The sequence below is a fragment of the Arvicola amphibius genome, chromosome 3 (genome assembly GCF_903992535.2).
Source record: "Arvicola amphibius chromosome 3, mArvAmp1.2, whole genome shotgun sequence".
Classification (NCBI taxonomy): domain Eukaryota; kingdom Metazoa; phylum Chordata; class Mammalia; order Rodentia; family Cricetidae; genus Arvicola; species Arvicola amphibius.
Genome location: NC_052049.1, coordinates 185,870,356 through 185,897,528, shown reverse-complemented (window position 1 = coordinate 185,897,528; position 27,173 = coordinate 185,870,356). Strand labels below are relative to the sequence as shown.

The window sequence follows — 27,173 nt, the reverse complement described above, 5'->3', positions numbered from 1 at the left end:
GCCATCAAGCAAAGCACAGATATTTGGTAAATCACTGTTGCTGAAACTGCCACACCCTGGGAATTTGGTAGTACATCCTGACATTGTGGAAAGACACAAACATGTTTGTGTGTGTTTCTGACATAGTGTGATATGTTCTGGCCATGCAACAGTCAGCTACCATGGGTCTCCCCCTTTTCCTAGGCTTCCCCTGTCTACTGAGTGTCCATGTGGAAATGAGACAGACTCCAGCTTTGCAAAGCACAGGGCCTGGGATACCCAAGCGGGGGCACTGGCTGATGAACAGACAACTTTTCCAGCGGTGTTGGCATCTCCGCACGGTTTGATTCTTTACTGTGAAGAGCTTGCCTACTTGGACACCCCACCCACCCACTTAGCCGTTTTCTATCCCCACGAACTAGCTCTCTAGGGAAATACTAGCACTTCGTGTGGTAAAGAATCTAAGCAAGACAGCAGGGAGAGGAGAGATGGGGAAGAAGAAAGACAGGACAGGAAGGCCGGCTTTCTGTGTGCTCAGGCACAGCCGGCCTGTTTGGTCATGCCACACAGAGACACAGAGCAGCCAGGAATGACAGAGAACTGCCCAGACACCAGATTCAGCAGAAGGAGAAAGCAGCTGTCAGTTTCATCAGCTCCCAAACACTCGGCGCATCCCGGGAGAGGATGAATGGCAAATTCGTCTTTCTAGTCACACAGCAGCAGCAGGTCATCCCAACCTTGCACATGCCGACTGTGTTTTACCCTTGACGATTCCGCTTGCATTTCTTGGTCTCTGTGAGGCTTTCTCCAGACCCTACTGCTAGCCAGTCCATGTTCAGTGTCCCCACAGTCGGTGGAAAAGTTGGTATGGGCCAGCCTGGGGCACATACGTGGAGGCTGATACTTGTCCTTCTGCATCTGAGTTCTTAGGAACCCACCCAGTGCACTGTTACCCAGTTCACTGTTTCCAATGCACATTGCAATTTCAATGAGCCCAGGACACTTAGGAGAGACTGAAAGGGGACCAGGGGCGGAGCTTTGAAAAGGTGGGCGGAGCATGGGAGGCGGGGCCTTTCATTCTCACTGCTTCCTTTGCGCCCTCCCGCGGTCCCTCCCATCCTCTCAGACAGTCCTTGGCTGGCATTAGAGATCTGGGCACAGCTGTCCCTCAGCTCTGATCCTACCCAGCCGGAGGAAGTGGTGGTGTCAACAGCCCAGCCCAACAAGTACACAGCCACTCACCTGGCTTGCTGGCAGACGCAGCAAACCCACAGCTTCTCCTGCTTCTGGTAGGAGCAACAGCTCTTGCAGACGCTGAACTTGCATTCGCCGCAGCGGCGCCTGGCGTTGACCAGGAAGGTGAAGGGCGAGCAGCACCGCATGCAGCAACGCTCCACAAACTTCTGGTGTTTTGAGAGGATGCTGCACTTGCTGTTCTCCTCGGCCAGCCTCTGCTTCATCTCGCTGCAAACCAGAAAGAACAGGAGATGATGAGGCGGGGAAAACATCAGGGTACGGATGTCAGCCTGGAACGCCCAGCACTGCCCTGGTAGGCTCTTCCTACAGAGCAGTGGCTCTCAACCTTCCGAAGGCTGTGGCCATTTAATACAGTTCCTCATGTTGTGGAGACCCCTGAGACATAAAATTATTTCGCTGCTACTTCTTAACGGTAATTTTGCTACTGTTTTGTGTTATAATGTACATATCTGATATGTGACCTCAAAGGGGCCTTGACAATGGAAAACCATTGTTATGGACCCACAAAGCCAGAGAGCCTGTGTGTGTGTGTGTGTGTGTGTGTGTGTGCGTGTGTGTGTGTGGTGTGGTATGTGTGTATGTGTATGTGTGGTGCATGTGTGGGTGTGTTGAATTTGCATGTGGAGACCAGTGGCCAGCCTTGAGTGTCTTCTCTCCCTAAGGCTCAGAGACAGCCATGAAAGAGATGGAAGGAAGATTCTAAGAACTGGAGGTCAGAGAGGACCAGGGACACACAGTCTCTGGACATGGCAGGACCATTGCGCTCAGAACTCTCAGCAGCTGCGGTGGCCTGCGTGAGATCAAGGCGGTGAGTAGCCCAGCATGGGTGGGAAGGGGTTCAAGAGTTCCTGTGCCCAACTGAAGAGTTGGGCAGTCGGTAGCATCTATGAAAGGGAGTCGGTTCTTTAAGGGTGCATCACCCACACCCCGGTGGATGTCCCCATGCCCAGAAGTAGACAGGCAGCGCTGCTGGGGTTGGTGAATTATTACATTTTTAAAAAGAGGATGTGGAATTGGAGGTAGGGTTAGGGATGTTGGTGCAGATCTGGGAGGAGTTAAAAAGGAGAAGTCGGGCTGAATAGGATCAAAATACATTACATAAACCTTAAGAATTAATAAAAATGTTTTTTAAGAAACACATTAGTGTCTTACCCCATTGCTTCTCTCCGTATTTTTTGAGACAGGGTCTCTTACTGAGCCTGGAACGCACTGATTGGCTAAGCTGGCTGGCCAGTGAGCCCTGGGCATCTCCTGTCTTCACCTCCCCAGCACTGGCACCACCACATCCCACCGTAGTGTTGGTTCTGGAGACCTGAACTCCGTCCTCACTCTTGTGTAGCAGGTCCCTTTCCCACCCATCTTCCCTGCCTCCAAGAGACCAGTCCTTGACCTCATGTCCACAGAGGGACTTTGAATGGTAGGTTAATTTGCTGTGCCCCTGGGCATCATGAAAACCTAAGCACTTGTCCCTCAGACCTACATGGAGGGATAAATCACCACCAAAAATAAGCAACCTTGCAGAATAAAATCTTTCACTTCATTAACGTCTTTTTAGCAGGGCAGGAGATTGCTTCTGCTAAAACATTAATCCTCCCAACAGCCCTGCTGAGACTCTGATGCAGTCCTGGCTCCACGGCTCCACTTCATACCCTTGGAGACCTGTGCAGCTAGGGGCTTGAAAAGCTTTCAAATCAACAGGAGCTGGTAAGGCTCCTCCGGCAGATCTGAGACATGGTGACTCCAATCCGGACAAAAGACCACCTCTTCCGTCTGAGTTCCTGGTCACGTGGGCACGCTGCCTGCCGCAATATTGTGAAATCCTACAGCTTGTGCACCGTGAGGTCAGCAAAAGGGATAGGAGAAGTCCTAAGAAGGAGGAGTGGCCCCAAACATCCTGAGTGACAAGGGTAGGCACTAACAGTAGTCCCACAATTCAGAACGGGCAAATAGGGTTGTCTGTCCTGCTACAAAATTGGGGGCTCCTAGGCAGGGATAGAAGCTTTTTATTACAACTACTATTACGGTTACAAGATCCTACTACTGCATCACGTAATGGGTCTCAAGTCAACAGATCTATGAGAAAACCAGGCTGTGGGAATTTCTCAGGGTCGTTACAGCCAATCACGTATGGGTGGCCTGTCGCTGCTCAAAGGATATAGCACATTTACTGCATTAACTTCTCTTTAGCATTGAATTTTATTTCTAGTAGATCTTACTTCTTAGTTATTTTGTCTATCTATCTATCTATCTATCTATCTATCTATCTATCTATCTATCTATCTATCTATCTATTTACCTACCTACCTACCTATCTATCTATCTTTGTGTTGGTTATCTGAGACAGGGTTTCTCTGTGTAGCCCTGGCTGTCCTGGAACTCACTCTGTAAACCAGGCTGGTCTCTAACTCACAGAGATCCACCTGCCTCAGCCTCCTGAGTGCTGAGATTAAAGACGTGTGTTGGGTCTCATGAGGCGGGGCTTAACTTCCTGAGCCTAATTTGAGTCTGGAGAGGAATGACTCAGCACAGCCAACCTCTGCCCAGTCACTGCTGATGTGGCAGGATATTATTGGCCCTTATTCCTCACTCCACCTCACCCCACCCCAAGACTCACGCCCACTACCTCAGCCCTATATACGTTCCTGCCCTGATGTAATAAAGTGAGTTCCTGCTTCGACAGTCTCCCAGCTCAATGTGTTTCTCCCCTGTGACTGTGGGGAACGGGGAGGCATCTGGGTCATCAACACTCACCATACCACTCAGCCCTAGGGAGAGACCAGGAGGACCAGCTCTGCCTCAGCCCTGTCTGCTGGAGAACCCAGCAGGCGTGCACCACCATTGCCTGGTCTCATGTATTTAGTTTTATTTTTGAAAAGTTTATACATGTATACAATGTATCTCAATCATATCCAATCCCTATTCCTTCCAGCTCCCCCAACACCATATCTGCCAACCAACTTCATGTCTCTCTCTTTTTTATATAACTCACTAAGTTCGATGAGCGTCCCTGTATGCACTAGGGCATGGACAACCACCAGTGGCCAGTTCTCCCTGAATAACCATCGGCTGCCATTGGCTCCCTAGGAGCATGGGGGTGGGATGTGTGGAGGCCCTCCCTGCTCCACACTGAAATCTTTAGCTCTCGTGATCTTGTGTGATAACCACACCAGGTGTGAATTAATGCGTGTACCAGCTATGCCATGTCTGGAGGCCAGCAGTCCACAGCACTCCGCCCCTTTCTCCTGCTTTTACATTCTTTCTGCCCCCTCTTCCACAATGTTCCTGAGCCTTTCTGCTACTGACCGACACCTCAGGCCTGCATGTGCCACACGTTATTTATCAGCCTGGAATTAAATTATGTCTCCTTTCGGCTGTTACAGTTAATCCTGCCGGGAACATTTATATTCAAGTTCTGTGTGGACACATCTCAGTTACAGGAATGCAACAGCTGAGCCATATGGTTGGTAACTATACTTGAAAAATTACCAGACATTTTCTAAACGTCTCCATCATCCCCATGGCCTGCTGGGAAGACTCCAGTGTCTCCACACCTCCACAGTGATAACCCCCCTTTTCTAATGGTCATCATCTTAGAGGACATGAGCTGTCTTGTGCTGTGAATTTGATCTGCCAGGCTCTAAGGACTAATGAAGATGATTGATTTAATGATACTGAGCATGTTTTCATGGGCTATCAACCATTTGCACCTCGTCGGTTCAAATCCTTTGCCAGTTTCCCAGCGGGAGAGAGTATTTGTCTTTTTCTGTTTGCTGCTTTGTAGGGATCTTGATCTATTCTGGACACAAGTTCCTTATCAGACATGTAAACTGGAAATCTTTTCCCGTCTTTCCACTAAGCATTATATCCTCCTAGCATTTTTAGAGATGAAGGGAGACTGCCAATCATTCTACGAGGTAGGAAGGGACATGCACACACAGCAGGGACAGCACGAAGATAGCCTCTCAACAAAGATGCTGTTCAGATCCTTAGAACTGGAGCAGGCAGTCAGCTAAGTCACCCGGTGCAACACAATTAATAATAATATAAGAACTTTCAGTTGATTGATTTGTATCAAATTTCAGACACACTAAATTTAACAGGCTGAAGCATTCCGGAAGCAAGTCTTCACGGTCACAGCAACTCCAGGAATCATCTGCAAGCCAGTTGAGCTTAGGAGTTTGGTTTCTTGATACACAGGACTGCGGATTCCTGTAGGTTTTCTGGAGGCTTCTCTCAGCAGGGAGCATGTGAGGCAAAGCAGGGAAGGGGTTCGACCAGTGGAAGGCAGTATGTTAGGGAGAGGGGTAAGGAGGAAGAGTGGACTCTATCTTCCACTTGCTACCAGGTGAGCCTGACTCACAGTGGGCTCTGCCTGGAAGGGAAGCTCAGTCACATGGGTGGGGTTAGCTTGGGTATGCACTGGATGCCAAGGTCGGGGGCACTGCAGTTATGGAGGGAGGGTGGGTATGCACTGGACGCCAAGGTCGGGGGCACTGGAAGGTGAGTGGGTATGCACTGGATGCCAAGGTTGGGGGCACTGCAGCTATAGAGGGGAGGCAGCTGAGTTGGCTCTAAAACACCCATCTGAAAACTCTTACTTTTTTTCAGCCCTCCTGTGCTGTTTTTATGTCACACTTATTCCTTCTCATTTTATTTATTTCTGCATCAAACCTTTCAAGGATTTTCCTTCTAGTAAGCAGACAACAGGTTCTTCCATGAAGCCTGGCTGAGCTCAAGGCATGCCCCACTCCAGAGCTGCTCCAAACTTGTCATGTGACAGCTATAGAAATAGATGTTTTTACCCCAGGGACTATCCCCCTGTTGTGGGATATCGACACATCTCTGACCTTGAGCAAAAACAACAACCAAACCGTCCATCTCCAGGAGGAACGGGGCTGTCCATCACTCTGCAGACGGTGGTAAACAAAAATGTAATGTCTACAGCGCCAATCTGTCCCTCAGCGAGGGCACAGAGCTCCAGCTCAGAGCCCCGCACCTCCTGACATCTGACGCACCCTGCACAGCCACCGAATGTGAGGTCCCAGTTAATCACAGTCATAGCTGATTCGTCTGCTGGGAAGAGGCGTCTGCAGAGGTGCCTGACAGCGGAGAGGCATGGCAGACTACACCGGGGAGGGCCGCTTGGTGGCAGCCCTGTGCTGACCATCCTCAACACCCTGCTCACTGTAGATACCTTCTCACAATCTAAGTTTACAGAAGGAGCCAAAGAGAAACCTATACAGCAGCTATTTAACTTACATTTTGTGTGTGCGTGTGTACTGTATACATATACCAGAATTACAAGTCAGAAAACCCACAGGGGCCCAAAGCAGGACAAAGCGCCATACACCTCAAGCTCCTTCATTTTCTTGTAACTTCTTCTGGCTGCCTGTGCCATCATCTCCCCATCTCTGCGATGGACTCCATGTGCCCACAGGGTCTGAACTCAAGAGAAACCTCGACTTCCTAATGGGACTTGCCTCGTGAAGACTATGATGTCACCAGGCTCTGGAGGTTTCTTGGCTCCGTTGTAACTCACGGGCTGTGTATGTGGCCTGTCACTGACATGTTAGTATGAGGCACACGGCTGCAAACAATGAGGCGCAGGCTGTCCTTAGAAATAAATTCCAACAGGCAACTTAAATAGGCTTGGCTAAATGCTGAGTAATAATGTAAGCACCGACTGGTGTTAAATACACAGATCCAAATATACAAACAGAAGAAAGCAAGCTCAAAAGATGCATCTCCATGTGCACACCATGCCTTCTTTTCCTCAGGAGATGCTAATGGCTGTGCTCTCTGGTTCACCAAGTGTTTCTTACCAAAATGTGCATTCTACAGTTCTGGTAACCTGCTCAATTCGCACGCTAACGAAAGAGAAAAGTAAAATCGGGTCCTTTACTGTTGGACCCTTCACTTGCACACTCGCTTGCTCACTCACTCACTTGCTCACACACTTGCACTTGCTCACTCACTCGTTCACTAACTCACTCACTCGCTTGCTCACTCACTCACTTGCTCACTCACTCGCTCGCTCACTCACTCATTTGCGAGCGAGTTACTCACTCACTTGTTCACTCACTCGCTTGCTCACTCACTTGTGTGTGAGCAAGTCGCTCACTCACTCGCTTACTCACTCCTTGCTCATTTAGCTTCTAATATGTTTTCCTGTCAGGTGCTGGGACAGAAAGTGAATCACAAGCTCCAGCTGCAGAGCACAGGGTGGAGGAGCTGCAGACAGGCATGTAAAGTGCCAGGCAGCAGGAGGGGAGTCTGGGTGATGTACCGTGTAAGAAGCAGTGGTGTCTACCTTTGGCTCTGGAAGGATGTGCTGGAGTTACCAACATGTGTGGGAGGACACTGCAGACAGGGAAGTCACCTCTCACAACAGTCCAGACACACCGTGGAACACACCATGTGTGAGAAGGGATTAAGGTGGGGGCAGGAGGCTGGCGTTGATCCTAAAGAGCCTTCAGGCCATGCTGGGGTGAAGCATTCAGAGGTAAATGAGAAGATGGCAGTGGGTGGTGCTGGACCGTGAGGCCCTCAAAACTGTGCATCAAAAGAGATCCTCCTAACAGAAGAAAGAAGAAGCTGGATCATTGCAGATACGCTGGCTAAGTCCTGTGCCATTTACCTCTGTAAATGTGTCTGAGGTCAAGACCAGGGTCATGGAGATAAAAATGGAGAAAGTATTTTGGGAAACGTATTTTTGCTTTTATTATGTGTGTGTGTTTGTATATCTGTGTGCAGGTGTGTGTGTGCATGTGTGAGGTACCAAGAGAGGCCAGAAGAGGGTGTTGGGTGCCATCTACAATATTAGATGCACTGAATTTAGGAATGGTGGCTTTGGATTCTTATATCAGTACAATGATGGACTCAAAGAAAGTGATGGCTTGGAGGAGGAAGACGGAGACTGTTCCTGGCCACAGCTGGACCAGGTGCAAGGCAGCAGAAACAGCTGAGAGCACACAGGGCTCAGGACCCTGGGGACAGAAACAGGAGGTCCAGAGACGGCTGACATCTTCCACTGAGAGGACTCACTTGCAAGAGAGATTATCCTGCTGACTAAGGCCAGAGCAAGCACCAGGTGAGCACAGGGAGGGACAGAGAGTGACTGAGAATGTTGACCTCTGACCTTCTCATGCACAGGAGCACACATGTATGTCCACGTGTGCACACACAGAGGGGGGTGTTTTGTTTGAAGTCCCCCCCCCCCCGTCCCATGTATGAGCAACTCATCCCGGCCTTATTCCTTTTAACAGTACTCCAAGGCTAATAATGCAAGGCTCAGGAACTAGCTCAAAACAAAGGGGCACCTCTTAGCAAAAGACAAATGGCAGTTACCCCTTCTGCTAAACAGAAGAGGGAACAAAAGACTTCATATCAAAGACCTGAGTTTCATTAAAATGCAAAGTGACTGGTTCTCTGGGGGCTCACAAGATAACGGTTGCATCAGGCCACGCTGGGAACTACAGGAACTCCGTTCAACATCCAGCAAAGAAAAACCAAGTGAATCATTAGCTCTTTTGGATTTTTGCTCCCTGACCCCAGGAAACCTACCTGAAATTGTGCAAGTTTCTTAAGCTTCTTTGTCAATAAAAGTTCTACTGGTATCAAGTCTCAAAAGGAAAAGAGGAAAAGAAGCATAAATGTGTACACGGGGCAAACAAACAGCGCAGCCTCCTGAGGTCCAGCGTCCGTGTGCGTAACTGCAGAGTCTCCACAACTGTCAGTGTTCTGATATCCTCTTCCCGGGGGCCCACAGGGAGGTGGCCCCAGGACCTCCTCTTCAGCCCACCCTCCCCTGCTTGCCCAGGGAGGAAGTGGATCTCAGTGGGGATGTATACCCTGGCTTATCCAGAGTTCACTGTCTGCCCTGTAAAAAGACCACTTGGGAATGAAAAATAACACCACCTTGAAAGGCTATAATTAAGTTTTCTTTTTAAAATATGATAAAAAGTATATTCTGAATCCAAAACTAAATTTACTAATGACTTTAACATTCTCATTGAGTAAAGAGATTCACAGCTTGTTAAAATGTCTATCTGTCGTGCTTATAAATGGACACTACATAATTTATGTGGCTCTTTATTAAATAGACATCCGTGGAGATGCTGCCTCAAGCCATGTGATATCTTAAGCGCAGAGTAGTTGAGAGGCAGAGAAGATGAGGCCACGACAGGCAAGCATGATAGAGCATGAAGATCCTGCCCCTGGAGGGATGATGATGTAAGCTGAGGAATATCAGACACATCCAAAACCGTGGTCTCAGAAAACCGAGGTTAATTTTGTGTGTCTATTTGGAAAAAGTGAGCTATTTGGTTAGATCAGTCTAGATATTGCTGTCTAGGTACTTTTTTTTTTTAATTTTTTTTTTTTTTTTGGTTTTTCGAGACAGGGTTTCTCTGTAGCTTTGGAGCCTGTCCTGGAACTAGCTCTTGTAGACCAGGTTGGCCTCGAACTCACAGAGATCCACCTGCCTCTGCCTCCCAAGTGCTGGGATTAAAGGCGTGCGCCACCGCCGCCGCCGCCCGGCTTGTCTAGGTACTTTTAAGAGAAGGTTAATATCCAGAGGGCTGGAGAGACAGTTCAGAGTGTGGACTCCTCCAGAGCCTTGGCTTTGAGTCCAAGCATCCACGTTAGGCAGCTCACAGCCATCTGTAACTCGAGCTTCGGGGGATCTGATGCACTGGCCCCTAAGGGCACCCACAGAAATGAGGAGTACACATACAGAAACACAGACACACAGACACACACACACACACACACACACAAAGGGGGAGGGAGGGAAGGAGAGACACAGAGAGAGACAGAGAAAGAAAGAGTTTTTTTTTTAAGTTTATATTTAAATTGATAGACTTTGACTTAAGCCAATTACTGCCCTATAATGTGGGCAGGTCTCATTCATACCCACAGAAGAAGCAGAAACCAGAGGAGCAGACCCTGCCACCTCCAGACTCGAGTTGGCAACTCTCCCTGGATCTCCGACCTCCATTCGTCCTGAAGACCGAACTGCCTGTTGTCATCATCACCGAAGCACATCCCTCAAGACAAACTGACTTCACCCGTACACACACATCCCCACTAGTTCTGCTCTCTGGCGTGCACATGCTGACTGGCTTTGGTTTCCATGTTAGACAGTGTGAGTACTGCCAACACTCAGAAGTGTGTGCACATGAATGGCTGTAGAGGTCAGAGAGTGACCCCTGGGTGTGTGACACATCCACAGAGAAAGTTGTGGGCAACTGAGAGTTTTGGCTGCAAGTTTTATTCTCTGGGCTAGCTAAGTACGTAAAGGGCTTGCTGCAGAGGACCAGATTCAGATCTCCAGGCACCATGTGAAGCCAGACACGGTTGTACACATCTGCAATCCCAGTGCACTTGCATAGATGGGCGGTAGAGATGGGACAACCAGGGAGGCTCGTAAACCAGCTAGCCTGGCATAGGCAATGGTGAGAGACCCTTTCTCAAACAAGACAGAAGACATGGACTGACACCTGAGTTTGTCCTGTGAGCTCTACATGCATGCGATGGCATGTGTGCACCTGCATCCACATACATGAGCATGCACACAGAAACGTGGAAACAATTTTTTAAAACCACCTATTTTTTTTTTTTTTTTTTTTGGTTTTTCGAGACAGGGTTTCTCTGTGGCTTTGGAGCCTGTCCTGGAACTAGCTCTTGTAGACCAGGCTGGTCTCGAACTCACAGAGATCCGCCTGCCTCTGCCTCCCGAGTGCTGGGATTAAAGGCGCGCGCCACCACCGCCCGGCTAAAACCACCTATTTTTAATTGACATTTGTACAGAGACCACTAGAGGGCAGTCCTGCACTTGGGAACTGGAAAGGGTCTTGGCAAAGGGAATGACACATTGCCTTCTTTTGGGCCAGGATGACCAGAACAATCAGACAGAATAAATAACAGAACATACTGAAACCTTTCAATAAAATGTCCATTTTCTGCCATTTCTTCTCAACATCACAGTAATAACTAATTCTCCTATCCCTTGAACACCTGTGTTCAAAGTCATATCAGACACTCGACAGATGTTACTAACCTCAGAATAATCCTCCATATGAGTTACTTGCATTGATGGTTAGGAAATCAGAGACCCACGAATGGATCTTAGGCAGGGTTCCCGTGCATGTGGTTTATTCTGAGTGTTCTCTACAGAAGGGGGGAACACATGGCCACACCCCTGGGTGAGGACCTATTGGCAGCTGATGGCTCCTGAAGGAGGGAGAGACAGGCAGTATTTTTTTTTTTTTTTTTTTTTTTTTTTTTTTTTTTTTAGTGAGGAAGCCTTCTTGTCTCATTAGGGAAGAATCCCAGGGCAGGGGCGTGGGCAAAATGAGCTGGAGAACAGTGGGAAGCAGCCGAGTGACTTGCAGTAAACATTGTATCAACGAGGAACATTGCAACAATGGGGACTCTTCCCAGTGACAGCAGCCATGTTGCTCCACACAGCAACAGAGCAGAACGGTTCTGAGTAGGACGTGAGTTTCAGGATGGCTGGGAGGTGGATGACCCCACGCCCATGTGTACAGGTGGCACTCACTGGATGGCTGGGAGGTGCCCAGTGGATGACCCCATGCCCATGTGTATGGGTAGCACTCACTGGACGCAGTGGGTTATAGAAACTATAAAAAGAAAGAGAAGAGGACATAAAATTGAGCGAAGGTTGTTGGGGGGCTCTGAGAGGAGCTGAGACAGGACAGCAGGGGTGGGTGCTATTTCATACATGGCACACCTGTGTGGAACCATCCGAAACTAAAGAGACTGAAGATCACGGGGGAGAGAGAGGCTGTAAATGAGAGCAAAGGAGGCGAGCAGGATGCGGCTTCAGTAGGAAGCTTCATACCTGCTTCATGAGGAGCCAAGATCTTGCCCTTGGCACAGAACTGGACCTACAGGAAGAAGCGAGGACAGGGATTTGGGAGGTAGCTCAGGTAGCAGGGGCTTTCCTGGCTCTAGGTTTAGTCCCCAGCACCACACAGACCAGGTGCAATGACACGGCCCTGTGATGTTAGCCTCTGGAAGAGGGGGCAGGAGAATCAGAAGTTCCAGGACAACTTCAGTTAAATACCGAGTCTGATGAGTTTGAGGCCATCCACAGAGATCCACCTGCCTCTGCCTGCTGAGATTAAAGGCGTGTACCACCACTGCTGGGCTGAGGACAGTCTTTTGTGTACCAGTATTTACCAGTCATATCTTTGGGAAGCAAACACAGAGGGTATTATCATCTCTATCATGGGGATTTTTACCAGAGGTAAAATCAGTCATACTTCATCACTAGCCAATGACAGTCACTGGGAAATGGGTGCCCTGGATGGCAGGGGAACTGGATGTGGTACAGAGCATCAACTAAGATTCAGGGAGGAGACTGCTGTCCCGGGAGGATGCTGATGTGTACCAGATTGTACTGGAAACCTGGGTCCTTTTCACTTCTGATGTTCTCAGGGGAAGGAGATGAGGGGGGAAACAGAGAGAAATTGAGAGGGGGTGAGGGGCAGAGGGAGAGGGAGAGGGAGAGGGGGAGGGAGAAAGAGGAGAGAGAAGCAGATGGAGAGAGACAGAAGTTATTGGTAATGTCCTCATATATAAAGGGAAGAGTAAAAAACAAGGAAAGGACACAAGAAGAACCCAGGAGAAGGACACTTTCAGGTTGGCAGCGCCCATGGAGGGACAGGACACTCTCAGTGACCCCAGCTCTCAGAAGCATCTTAAGCCAGTTTCCACCCTGTATCAGCAAGGAGTGTGGACTGGCAGGAGCTCATGCAGTACTGTTTGTTACACAACACACGGAGCAACTGCTGTCTCTGTAGCATTTTTCAAACACGCCTGCTGTGGCCCAATCATGTCTTTGGTCTGTCTAGGATGGTTCTGGTCTGTCCTGGAACTAGCCTATTCTATGGTTCAGGGTAGTGCTGCAGGTATTTGTTAGATACACTAACCAGAAGAGATGTGCATATGTGTGTGTGCATGTGTGTGCATGCATGTGTGTCTGCATGTGTATGTGTGTGTGCGCGCACATGCATGCATGCAGGGGGAGACCAGGGGACAAGCACAGGTGTCATAATTCAGATGCCATCCTCCCAACTTGGACTTGTTTTCGAGGCAGAGTCTCTCCATGAACTTACAAAGTAGACTAGGCTGGCCAAGTCATTAGCGTGCAGGATCTGCTTCCCAGTGCTGACACTGCAGACCAGGCTGGCCAGCTGTGAGCCCCTGGATCTGCTAACACTGTAGACATGCATCACCACACCCAACATCGTATGTGGGTTCTGGGGATTGAACACTTGTCCTCATGCTGGCAAAGCAAGCACTGGACACCTTATCAAGTGAACGATCTCCTCAGGTCCTACCTCCCTCAAGAAGAGGCCTCTTAAGGTTTTTACCGAATACCAACATTTGTTTCAAAGTTATAGCAGGGAGGGAAAAAATACATATTGAAAAATAAAAAAAGAAAAAAGGGCACGGCAATATATATATATATATATACATATATATACATATATGTATATATATATGTGTGTGTGTGTGTGTGTGTGTATATATATATATATATATATATATATATATATATATATATATATATATTTCTCAAGAAAGTCCCTAGCTCCTCACGGGAGATCCTGCTTCCTGAGATTGAATCCTAAGTTAAATTTCTCATGCAGGGATTGGTAGCGGGAGACGGTGTGATATAAAGGCCACCATCTTCCGGGTCTTAGTGCGAACACACACCTTAGCTCTTCGTTTCTTCCCTTCCTGGTTCTCCTCATGATCTATAAGGATGCTCTATAACTGTTCATGTGACCGAGTCAGTGAGGGCCAAGGTCACTGCAAGGTCACTGCATCCCAAGTGTCCCCATTGTGTTGCTGTTGCTGTGATAAAGTGCACTGACACACATCAAGGTGGAGGAGAAAGGGCTCATTTCTGCTAACAGCTTTGGTTGCAGTCCACTGGGGCAGGGAGTCGAGGTAGCAGCAAGGTAGAACAGCCAGTCACAGCACGGCCAAGAGCAGAGAGAGTGGGAAGGCATGTACGCTTAGCACTCAGCCAGCGTCTCAACTCTCACAAAGGCCAAGGTCTAACCACAGGGAATAGTGCCACCCCAGTGGACAAGGCCTTCCATAGTAACTAATGTAATCAAGACAACCCCTCCCACGCACGCCCACAGCCTACCGTGGTCTAGATAATTCCTCACTGAGACTCTCTCTCCAGGCAATTCTAGGTTGCATCAAGTTGACAGAATTAACCATCACACAGATCCTCCCACTGGTCCAGAGGGAGGCACTCGACTGTCTGTTGAGTAAGTAAACAATTGGGATGGACCAGGAGCCAGTGGTATGCGGAGACAATTTCGGTACCACAACCAGCAGGGGCGAAGTATGGACAGAACAATCACGATCTAGTCATTTTGTCTGGGGCTTGCTTTTCTTTTGCCCTAGTTCTCCTTCATTTAGACCTGATGTTTAAGTTAGCGCCCTATATCCTGCGCAGGTGCTGGTGCAGCGAGAGAATGGGATCCCGTGGAACTAAAATATAATCCAGGCTCAGCATGTCAAATACGAGAAGCCTGTATTTCAGGTTTATGCTCAGATGTGGTATTTGGTTATGGTTTAAGCCTCGCTGAAAGTATAATTTTTAAAGGATTTCTGCAGAGCTATGTTTCTATGACTGCTCTAGATTTGAAATACTTCTGATCTTTGGTTAAAGTTATCACACCTGTTTGCCACACAATGAGAGCTTTTCTCTCTAGGTTCTGTCAAGAGCCATATAAATCTAAACAGTAGGGGCTTCTGGCAGTGCAGCAGGTGGGTCTGTGCATAAGGCCAGGAAGAGGAGCTTCTGCCTGTGTATTATGGGATATCATCTCCTCAGAACCCAGAAACACTCTAAAGATTCCATGCTTGGGGCTGGAGAGCTGCCACAGTGACTACGAGCACTGGCTGCTCTTGTGGAGGACCCAGGCTCATCCCCAGCACCACACGGTGGCTCACGGCTATCTCTAATTCCAGTTCCAGGGGACCCAACACCCTTCCTGTGGGCTCTGAAAGCACTGTACACACGTGGTGCACACACATGGTGTACATGTGTACATGCATGCAAAACACACACACACATAAAATAAAAATAAGCCTTTGAAAAAGAGTCTACTTACAAGGAAAATGAGGGTTACATTATGATCGAAGCAAGAATATCAGAAGTTAAATGTAGAATCGATATATTAAAAGACAATTCTTGGTCCAGCAAAATACCAGGTAGGTAAAGATACTTGCTACATAGTCTGGAGACCTGTGATTGACCCCCAGAACCCACACAGTGGTGGAAAGAAGGAACCTGACTCCAGAAAGCTGTCTTCTGACCTCTACACATGTGCCACGGCAAGCCTACGTCCACCATCATCCACGCGCGCGTGCGCACACACACACACACACACACACACCACCACCACCACCACCAACAACAACAACAAATACAACATTGAAAAGCCACTTCTCCCTTTGCAAAATACTTTAAAGATTAACACTATTTACTGGTTAGACTCTTCTCTTTGATAGTTTATGGTGTTGAAATTACTCAATCTGCCATGGAAATATTTTGTGTAGTTCCCAAGAGACTTGGCAGGCCCTCTGCCACCACAGCACAATGACCAGCCCTGACTGTTGTTCAATCCAGGCAAGGCTGTGGGGTTTTTGTAAATAAGGCCCACAGTAGCTTGCAAGTGGTTCATTTAGCAATTTGCTTTGCTAATGAAAGTAGCAATTCCATTAACAAAAATGTTAACAATACCAGGGGAGCCACCTACATACAGGGGCCAGGTCCAATTTCTCATCCACGTGGCTGCCAACACACATGGATGCTGCTGTATACAGAGACTGAAGAGAATTGGGGGGCTCCCCAAGCCTGCAGAGCTCGTGGGTACCCATGCTGCTAAGTTCCGCTGGAGAACTTAACCACATAGCCTCTCTCCAGAGCCAAGTCCTCCATTCTTGCTCTGTGTGTCTCCACAAGCCAGGATCAAACCACGTCCCCTTGCCACTCTGCCCAGTCCCTGACATGCATCTGCTCATTTGATATTCCCAGAACCAATAAGATAAGCATGTTTCCAGCTCACAGACGTGGAATCTGAGGCACATTACAGTTCATACCACACGATGTGAGGCTGAAGTTCAGCAAGACCATGTTTTTTTTCTTGGCATTCTTCTGACCTGCTGTTATCGGGTCTACCTCTATTCTCCCGGCTCCCACTGTGTGCCAGAGGCCTCCTCCACGGCTGGCACATAGTGGGTCCTCTACACACACAGCTGCCATGTTCTAACTCTGACACGAAACCAGCCCCTGGCTGTTGTCTTGCAAGGGAAGGTATGTTCCCACAACTGGGGGGAAATTCAGCACACTTGTTAGATGATGTGTATAGGAGCACAGCAGTGTCTCAGATTCAGTGGGCTGCTGATGGCGCAAACACTTCAGAACATCTCCCAAAGAAGGAGCCGTGTCCTCAGCGGAGGGCCGCATTAGAGCCATGGCTTCCACAGCACCAGGCAAGGAAGGCAGTGGTGGTGGCTAGGAACCATTTATTTTAATGTTTGTTTTTTATTTTATTTTATGTGACCAAGTATTTGCTTGCATGTATGTGTGTGCAGAGCCTGAGGAGGGAGCTGGATTTGGATCCCCTGGGACTGGAGTTACGGACAGTTGTGAGCTGACATGTGGGTGCTGAGACCCAAACCCGGGTCCTCTTAAAGGCCACCCAGTGCTCTTAACCACTGAGCCATCTCTCCAGCCTTATTTCTGTGATTATTTGGCTAATTTCACCTCCCCACTTGGGAGGGGGAGAATGCCTATGCTCACTGCATGCTCAGTACCAGCCACGACATCTGGAGTTCTCCAAAGGCTTTAAACGAATTCGTAAACACACACACAACCTTTCCCGCTGCTGACTCTATTTTTTTCATTATTAAAGTGTTATATTGATGCTGATGAACGGTGATAAAGTGTGTGTGATGACTGAGTTCATCTGAAATATAATCACTCACCATTCATCTGCCACTTAGAAATTACCTAGGAAATGCCCTGGAATCAAACTATGCCTGTATCCTCCAGCAGAAAGCAGGACACAAGGCTGTCTGTCTGACTGTAAAAGGTAAGCCAGGTGCTGAGTTTTAACTAAAAGACACTGAGAACCCTCGAAGGAGCAAACACTTCAACCTACATTGCACACTTCACAAAGTTTTGCTCCTATATGAAAAACTTGAGGGGCCAGCGAGACGGCTCAGTGGGAATAGAAGCTTGCTGCCAAGTCTGATGGCCAGAGTGTGATCTCTAGGACCCATGGAGTAGAGAGAACCAACTCCGGTAGGTTGTTCACTGCACGCACATGCACACGCACACGCACACGCACACGCACACACACACACACACAGAACTGTTAAATATAATAAAAACTTAAATAACTTGAGTTCGGCATCATACAGCCACTGCGTTTGCTGTTTTCAGTCCTAAATCAGCACTAAGTAGGAGCCAGCCAGAGGCCCCTGCCCTCACTCTGCATCTTGCCCTCCGAGTTCCCACCATTTTCCAACCATGTCAGGTTGTAAAAACGCCATCCCCAAATGTTATGCTGAGAGCAGAAACAAGTCGTACATAGTCGGACACAAGAGGGACACACAGAAGACTGGCAATTCTGGTAACACTAAAACATACAGTGTTGAATGAGACACACAAATAAATTATAAAGGGACTTCCTTTCTTCCGTCCCCCCTTTTTTTTTGAGACAGGGTTTCTCTGTAGCTTTGGAGCCTATTCTGGAACTTAGACCTGGTTGGCCTCAAACTCACGGAGATCCGCCTGCCTCTGCCTCCTGAGTGCTAGGATTAAAAGCATTGGACACCACTGCCCAGCCACGAGACTTTCTTTTTAAATAAGCATCTTTTTTTTTAAAAAAAAATCTATCCCTCTCTTCCTCTACGTCCCCTGTATCTGCTGGCACATGGTCTCATGTGTGGGTGTGGGGGTGCTTGTGCGGTGGCGTGCTTGTGTAGGTGAGACACCTCAGGTATCCATCCACAGCTACCACCTTGTCTGAGACAGGGTCGGCTGTTTACCTCTGTGCACCTCAGGCTAGCTAGTCTCAGGCTTCTGGGGATCCTCCGGTCTCAACCTCCCAGCTCTCTTAGGAATGCTAGGGTTATAGGTGCCGAATCATGATTGGCTCTTATGTAGGCTCCGAAGGCTTGGACTTGGGTTTTATACTTTTGTGACACATGCTTCACCTGCTGAGTCAGCTCCCCTACATAAGTGTCTTTAACGGGACTATGGGGATACCCACCTAGAGATTAGTGCCCTATGCTCAAAATCAATGTTGCAGTCAGGGCTGGAGTCTGAAGTAATCTCCTTCCTTCATTCGTTTTTTTCCAGACCTGGATGGAATCCAGAGTCTCACACAGGCAGGCACTCTGTCACTGAGCATATCCCCAGCCCTCTTTGGACCATCTGTTTTGAGGCCTTGAATTTGTGACCATTCTACCCCAGCTTCCCAAGGGGCTAGGATGACAGGCCTGCACCACCATGTCCTGTACCACCAGTCAATGTTTCCAGCACCTTTAAGAGATCCTGCTGGCGGCCAGGCTCATGCCACACAAGCATACGGCAGTGAGGGACTGTCAGCCTGTGTGGAACATGGTGTTCATAGCTGTTTTTATAATGTGAGAGAGACAGAGCACATTTACTATAAGAGGCATGGCCCCAGTAAATGCTGGCTGGTAACTCAGACTGGGGTGGGGAAAACACTGGCCACTCTGCCTTATGCCCACAGTCACCCAGTGAAAATTTTATTTATTCAACTATTGATGCTGCTTGATGACATTATACCAATATACTTATTCATCCAAAGTGAAACCTCTGGTGTCACGTGATCCAGTATCTACTAATGGACCCAATGCAGCCTCCCAAGGTCTCATTTTCCATAATTGGGGACTGTGGGAGACATCGTTCATTTCATAAACACATCCGCTGTCACCACAGGTCCCAATTCAAAGGCATCAGAGACACCCAGCCCTCACCCTAGTGCCAAGCCCGAGTCTACAGCCACACCCAGTAAACTGCCTCCACGGATCGGATTGACATGAGAGTCGGGGAATTCCTCGTTGCTATCAAAGTCTGGCTATCTTTGTGGTCTCTGGGAACATCTACCCTGCTTGAGACCTTGGACACAACTGTAGCAGGTACCCATGGGTATCTGTGAACAAAACAGGTCCTTGTGTGAAAGCAAAGTTAGGTCCTCACACTGGGGGTAATGGCCAGCCTAGGAGTGTGCAAAGATAAGTTGGTGGATGTTTATGTAAAAGGCCTGCAGGGGCTTTACTCAAAGTGGAATATTCTTTTATACTGTGTGAATATATGTCGGTGTGATTGGTTTAGTAAAGAAGTTGACTGGCCAATGGTGGAGCAGGATAAGGTGAAGTGGGAAAACCAGACTAAGGACTGGGAAGAAGATGGGTGGAGCCAGAGGTGTTGTCCATGAGACACAGGAGGAAACAGGAGGTGCAGGATGAAAGAGGTAATGCCACATGGCAAAATGTAGATTAATTTAAATGGACTAGTTTAAAGAGTAAGAGTTAGCTAGTAACAAGCCTGAGCTATCAGCTGAGCATTTATAATTAAATATTAAGACTCTGTGTGGTTATTTGGAAGCGACTGCCAAGTCACAAAGAAACTCCGCCTACACTTATGATGGCACACAGGAAGAGGCTGTGAGGGGCCCCTAGATAGAGAGAGCTGTCCTGGACAGAGCCGTGTCTCCGGGTTCACAGGCTTCCTTCTCTCAAGTGGCTCCACCCTCTCAGCATGGTTCATACAGGTCTTCATTACACAAGACTAACTTCCTCTCCATCATGCCTCACCAAAGGGCATCACACACGCCACCACTTTTAACAGGGGTCATGCGTGGAAGTAAGGCCAAGGTAACAGCCAACAATGGTGAGCTGTCCCTTGTTCTGTATACGGCACACCTATCAAGCTCAGGTCTTAGAGGACAGAGGATGCCTGGCCTTGTTAACAGGGGCATATCTGCTCAGGACATGGTAGTCCAAGGTGAGCATCCTTGTGCACGCTTCTAATCCCAGCACAGGGTGATCTCTGTGAGCTCCAGACTAGCCAGGAGTCTGTGAGACCTTTTCTAAAAAGTAAAAGAAACAAACAAATAGGAGGTGGTTCAGAGGAGTCCAACCCTGCCCCCACTCCCAGAATCCCTCCCAAGATACTGGCTCTCAGTGTGATTCTCTGGAGCTGGTCTAGAAGCCTGGTCACTTCCCATCCCTGCCATGGCTCCTCCCTAATGCCAGCTCCCTCCTCACACTCTGTGGCTTTCTCTAGATTCGCTCCCTAGGGAGTGAGGGGAGGGAACACGTGAGTACATTTTATTACAGTTTTTAAACAAGTAGACTTGGTACCCGTAACACCAACATTCGGGAGACTGAGGCAGGAAGATGAGGAGTCAAGGCAATCCTGAGCTGTTCAGCAAGATCCTGGCTCAAAAAAAAAAAAAAATCAAAGGTAAATAAGATAAAGATACTTTTATAGTTAATGGAAGTTTAGAAAAGAAAATATAGAGTAAGGAGAAGGGTCAGTCAGAATAAGCACGCCCAACACTTGGGAACATTCCTTGTGTATCTTTCTAAGGACGCCCCACATCCCTGCTTCTCCCCTGAACAGCATGCTATTATCATCTGACCTTGAAATCAGAGGCAGGAGGCTGGGGCGAGCTTGGTGCCTAAGTGCTTTCTAGGCAACCTGAGACCGGATCCCAAGCACTGACAGGAAACGTTGGCTGTGGCCATGTGTATCTATGATCCCAGGATCCAAAGAACAGAGACGGGGTGGGGATAGGAGGTGTGCACTGGTGGGGGGGGTGGTATTGGGGAATTTTCTCTGAGTTCCTGCCGGCCAACCAGCAGACTCCAGGTTCCATAGGGGATCTTGTCTCAAAAAGTAAGGTGGGTACTATTGAGGGAGACACTTGTGTTGACCTCGGCTTCTATACCAGCACACGGGTGCACACGCTCACACATATGTGCAAGATATGAAGACAATATGATGAGTCGTATTCCTCATGATCTGACCGAGGTTGGATACTTTCAAAACTCTGCTTATTTTCATATTTTGTCTGGTATCTTCAAGCTGTCATTTAAAAAAGCAATACTATGGCTCATCCCCCTAAGAGTTAAATGTTAAAGAATACTCCTTTACACTGTGTGAAGATGTGTCACTGTGTTTGGTTTAATAAAGAGCAGAATGGCCAAGAGCTAGGCAGGAAGAAGTTAGGCAGGACTTCTGGGGCCGAGAGGTCACGGGGAAGAAGAAAGACGGGTTGTTAGAGAGATGCTGAGGAAGCAGGACATGCAGGAGGAAGAGGTAAAAGCCACTAGCCACGTGCCAGCACACAGATGAATAGAAATGGGTTAATTTAAGTTATAAGAGCTAGCGGGACAAGTCTAAGCTATAGGCTGAGCTTTCATAATTAATAGTGAGTTTCCGTGTCATTTGTGTGTGTGTGTGTTGGTGTGTGTGTGTGTGAGAGAGAGAGAGAGAGAGAGAAAGAGAGGGAGAGAGGGAGAGAGAGAGAGGGAGAGAGAGAAAGAGAGAGAGAGAGAGAGAGAGAGAGAGAGAGAGAGAGAGAGAGAGAGAGAGAGAGTTGGTGGCCCAAAGAAAAAATTCATCTACAGTTAAACTATTTTGTTCACTGCTACTCTCAGGTAACACCCGTCTGCTGGTGTGGGTACCACTTCCTTCCTATTAGAAAAATAGGCTGGGTATGGAGAGATGGCAGAATGAATAAATGTTGGCTGTTCAGATGCAAGGAGGTGCTAGGAAGTCCTGCTTGGCAACATGCCTGCAACCCCAGCCCTGAGTGGCAAAGACAGGAGGATCCCTACAGCCCACTGGTCAGCGACGCTAGCCAACTGGCGAGCTCCAGGTTCACCAAGAGACAGTCTCAAAATAACAGATGGAGGGCAGCTTAGGAGAACATGTACACATGTGTATGCACAGGCATGCACATCCCCTATCTATACATCCATAGCATGCACTCAAAAACACACATGCATGCACACCCACGCACGCATATATGCACACACATGGGCACACACACAAAGTTAAGCCAATAATTGCATGCTGGGAAGGTTGGTGATGCTAATAATAACCGCATCTTCAGGACACTGTGAATAGGAACTAAACTGACAAGAACTTAAAAGCTCAGAGGAGAAGCAGAGTTGTTGATAATTATTGCTAGTGAAAGGGAAAATTCCAGGGTGCATATCTGTATTGATTCCAAATTGTCTGTGAGTTGTTAATCCCTACGCCTCTGAATACAGGATAGTATGGAAGATAATTGCAGCCTAGTGCGCTGCCCACAGTTTGAGGGAGGCATCATGGAAATGCAGATACCGGATACTGTGCTTTAGAGCTATTCCTGTTTAGGACGAGCAAAGGCTCGGAGCTGTCAGTCATCTTCGCCAGCATCTTCTTGCTCAGGAAGGTAGTAAGTGTGTCAATGCTGTCACCCGGAGAAGTGGGGATCGTGCATTTGTCAAGTGCCCTCATGGCGTTATGGTCAAGAGAAGGCGCATGCATCCTTCACAGGAAGAAAACAGTAAGCGGCAGGAGACCTCCATTCCGGTTTGATTCTCAGCCTGAGTTCCCACTTGTGCAGAAGTTGAGATTCCGCTCAAAGTCAGCACGCTACTGGTGGTGTCCTTGGAGGGACAATGGAGTGCACATTTCTTTTGTGCAAGGGTCACTTTAGAGGGTCCAGAGGTGGAGCTCAGAGAGAGTATTTGCCTCACGTGCAGGAGACCTTGGATTCAAACTCTAGCCCTGCAGAAATCAGGTGTGCTGCTGGACACCCACAACCTCAGCACCCAGGAGGGTCGGAACTTCAGGCCATCCTCAGCTATATAAAGAGCCTAAGGCCAGCCTGGGCTAAATTATGCCACCGAACAGCAGTGGGTCATGCCTGTGTTTCAGGAGTTCTTGAGGCCCTACAGGATAACATCAGTTCATCCTGGGCCTTCAATGTTGCTGAGGTCTCGAGACGATTTACTAATGTCCACCCAGGAAAGCACCTCCCTGGTTCTGGAGATAAATGTCTCATCTATATAAATCTGTCGGGCAGCATTAGGAACTTGGTAAAAAGACAGAGACAAGCCTGCCAAGAGAGAAGAGAGGAGAGAAGAGAGGAAGGAGAGAGAGGGAGAGAAAGAAAGAGCAAAAAGGAAGAAGGGAGGAAGAGAGAGGGAGGTTAAAGGAGGAAGAAAGAGAGAAATAGGGATAGAGGGAGGCAGAGAGAGAGGGGAAGAGAGGGAGAGGGGGAAGGAGGGAGAAGGGAGAGGGGGAGGAGGGAGGAAGAGAAGGAGGGGAGAAAGGAGAGGGGGAGGAGGAAGAAAAGAGGGAGAGAGAGAGAGGGAGAGGAGAGAGAGAAGGAGGACAGAGAGAGACAGACAGACAGACAGACACACAGAGAGAGAGGGGGGAGGGAGAGGGAGAGAGGGAGAGAGGGGGGGAAGGAGGGAGGGAGAGAGAGCTTCCCATATTCCCATAGTTGGCTGACTGGAGAAGAGGCTTGGAGACACAGCTGTCCTATTTGCTTCCTTTTCTGGGGCCACACAGCCATCTGTCTGCTCCTTGTATGGTCCCTGTATTTTTAACCCACTTGCCGAGTTCTGTTTTTTTTTTTTTTTTTCTAGAACACAACAGCTTCATCTTCAGATTGCCTCAGTCAGAATCCCAGTGCCTACCGCCCAGGGCCTTGAACCAGGACACTGGATCTTCCACCCAAATGGCATTAAGTCTGGTTCTCCTTGCATGACACTGCACAGCTCCTGTTGGAGTCACAGTGAGAAGAATCATGTGTGCCTGGCTCTAAGGAGCTGCAGAACAAAAGAAACTTCCAACACTCCCCCGACTTTATTGTACTACTAGGAAGCGGGATATGGAGAGGAAGCCATATTTTAGAAACCAGAAGAATTCTAGATGATGGTATACAAGAAGACCACAGTGTTTTGCTGGTCAAATTGTGGAATGAGTGGAGCTACCAATCAAATTAACCATAAAGTGTTACCACAGAACTGTTGTCTGGAAACCTAGTCTCTACCTCCAGCTCCCCCCTCACCACATACAGCACTGATGAATCAGAAATGGTCTCATAGCATAGTGGGAATTGCATGATGACACTGACCAATCAGAAATGCGCTCATTAGCATGGTGGGAATTGCATGATGACACTGACCAATTGGAAATGTGTTCATTAGCATAGTGGGAATTGCATGATGACTCCCAGATTGAAAGGATGACAGCTCCTAAACAAAACTGCAGCAGCCCGTCCTGCAGCAAGCAGCTGTCATCCTTCACCCACTAGATCTGTCTTTACTCTGATCCTGCTTGACTGAATTCTGCCATTGTCCACCAGTCCTTGAGGGCACAAGGACTAATAGTCAGAGGAGTGACACTCCTCCCCACTGGTTGCTCGAGGTGTGCTGATGCTGGAACACCATGAGTGTGTGTGCGTGTGTGTGTGTGTGTGTGTAGGGGGGGTGGGTGTGGTTGCTCAGGGCGCGCTGATGCTGGAACACCGTGGTGTGTGTGGGGGGGGGGGTGGGGGTGTGTGGGGGTGTGTGTGGTTGCTCAGGACGTGCTGAGGCTGGAACACCATGAGTGTGTGTGTGTGTGCGTGCGTGTGTGTGTGTGTGTGTGTGTGTGTGGTTGCTCAGGACGTGCTGAGGCTGGAACACCATGAGTGTGTATGTTTTCTGTTTTCATTCCTCCAACATCTAGATCTGTGGCCTTCTCTGGCTGTTAATCCAATTATTTGTACATAACAGCTGCATGACATTCTCTGGGAAGACATCAGCTCACCCTAGACAGGGACAAACATCAACTCACCCCTAGACAGGGACAAACATCAACTCACCCCTACACAAGGGCAAACATCAGCTCACCCTAGACAGGGACAAACATTAACTCACCCCTACACAAGGACAAACATCAGCTCACCCTAGACAGGATGCAAGAAAAAGATGACCCCACCTACATCCCGAGGGCTGTGAGTTACTCTCCGCTGCAATTAGAAACACAACAGAAACAACTTAAAGTAGAAAGGGGTGACCTTGGCTCACAGTTTGAGGGTACAGTTTGAAGGCCTGCTATGGTGGAAACATAAGGCAGATGGTCACATGACATCCACAGGAAGCAGGGATGAATGCTGGGCTCAGGTCATTTGCCTTCTCTGAGCCTCACAGGGTTAGTCTCCTAGGTAACTCTAGATCCTGTCAGGTTGACAATTGTTATTAGCCAGCCCAGTTTATAAACTAGGGAGCTGGCTGTGACTGCTATCAAGAATGTGTGTGTGCGTGGGGGGGTCAGTCCCAGGCACATGTGTGACTCAAAGCCCACTCTACACATGAAACCCACATCCCTGGATCTCCCAGCATAGCCTAGAAGCCACTGCATCCAGGACCCCTCAACACTGTCTCCTGCTCATGCGGCCTTGAGATTACTCCAAGCTTCCAGACCTCTTTGGTGTTACGGGCTTCCCTCCTCCCTCTAGGAAGGGGTATTTCAATTCAGAGGAAAGGATTTCACTAATTTATATCCACCCCATCTTATGCATATGGTCTCTTATAATGCCAAGACATAACTTTATAATAATATTAAACTGAATTTTTAAAAATCAAGTATCCACAGTTCAGCCGCTTTAGCACAAACTATATGCCCATCAATTTCTGGCTTCTGTACTGAGCATCTTGGCCAACAAAATGAACGAGCAGGTTCTCTCTCATCTTCCTACACAGTGATTACAAGTCACAGCCCACCCCATCCCCAAACTCAGCAACATGGGACTGTACCACATGAGGCTCCAACTCCCTGAGACCCACGGACAGTATGGCTCCTTAGTTCGAGGACTGGAAAGCCCTGGTGTGGAATCTCGGCCCATGTCTTCTGTGAAGAGCTACCCTTCCTTTTACAAAGCAGCCAGGGCCTTGGTCAGAAGAGGAATGTGTCTCTGAGCAGGCAGAGATCACACCTGGCGCTTCAGAGAGCTTTCCCACAAGCTGGGGTTCTACAGAGCCTCAGCCCTCGTTACTATGTGAGAAAGTTGTAGCCCAAACAACACATTGCTCCTGGATATGGACTATGGGTGGGGACGCCAAGTTTTATATTTGTATGATCTTCTGTAACCTGAGCCACGATTCTGTAACATGTGGACCATATTATACACAGGCAAACTGAGGCTCTGAGGAATGAAGTCACTTGTCCAAGGTCACACAGATAAATGGCAGAAGGTAGTCAGTATCCAGATGAAGTATGGGCTTGGGTATCAAGGGTCTATATATAAGCTACATTCATGAAGCAGCATTATATAGTGACAACTGTATTTTTAAAGGTGTGAGTGTGTGTGTGTGTGTGTAACATGTGTAGTGCCAGCAAGGGCCAGAAGAGGGCAACATATCCTCTGGAGCTGGAGTTATAGGTGGTTGTGAGTGACCCCAGGTGGGTTCTGGGAGCTGAACTGGGTCCTCTGCAGAAGGACAACTGCCCTTGTCTCTGGAGGTAACTCTCCAGCCTCTACAACAGCAATGCTGCCACTTCCTGAAGCTGTCAAAAGCTGTTTCCTCTGGGCCCAACTTTAATTCTTTAGTTCTCCACCCTTTCCCCTCAGGGTTCCAGAGCAAGGTCAGCAGCTACCTCACAACAGGAGAGGAAAATGCACTTAGCTGAGGAAAGTCCAGAAATAGACGTGTTTTGTCTGTTTATCCACAGGACAAAGAACCGAGCCCAGCCAAGCTCATCTTGGTGGAGCAGTTATTTACTGGGCTGATTTCAGGGGTTTGGTGAGTGCATCACTGGAGTTCCCACCCCACCAACTCCCACC

The 27,173-nt window shown here is 48.4% G+C and overlaps 1 protein-coding gene across 2 annotated transcripts in view; it reads right to left on the bottom strand.

Moving 5' to 3' along the window:
• Window positions 1-27,173, bottom strand: part of LOC119810211 (myosin VIIA and Rab interacting protein) — a 130,054-nt gene that overhangs the window by 72,235 nt on the left and 30,646 nt on the right. For both annotated transcript variants that reach the window (XM_038323581.1, XM_038323582.1), the window contains exon 2: window positions 1,222-1,443. In XM_038323581.1, coding sequence (XP_038179509.1) covers window positions 1,222-1,443 — 222 coding nt within the window. The remainder of the gene's footprint in view (window positions 1-1,221; window positions 1,444-27,173) is intronic.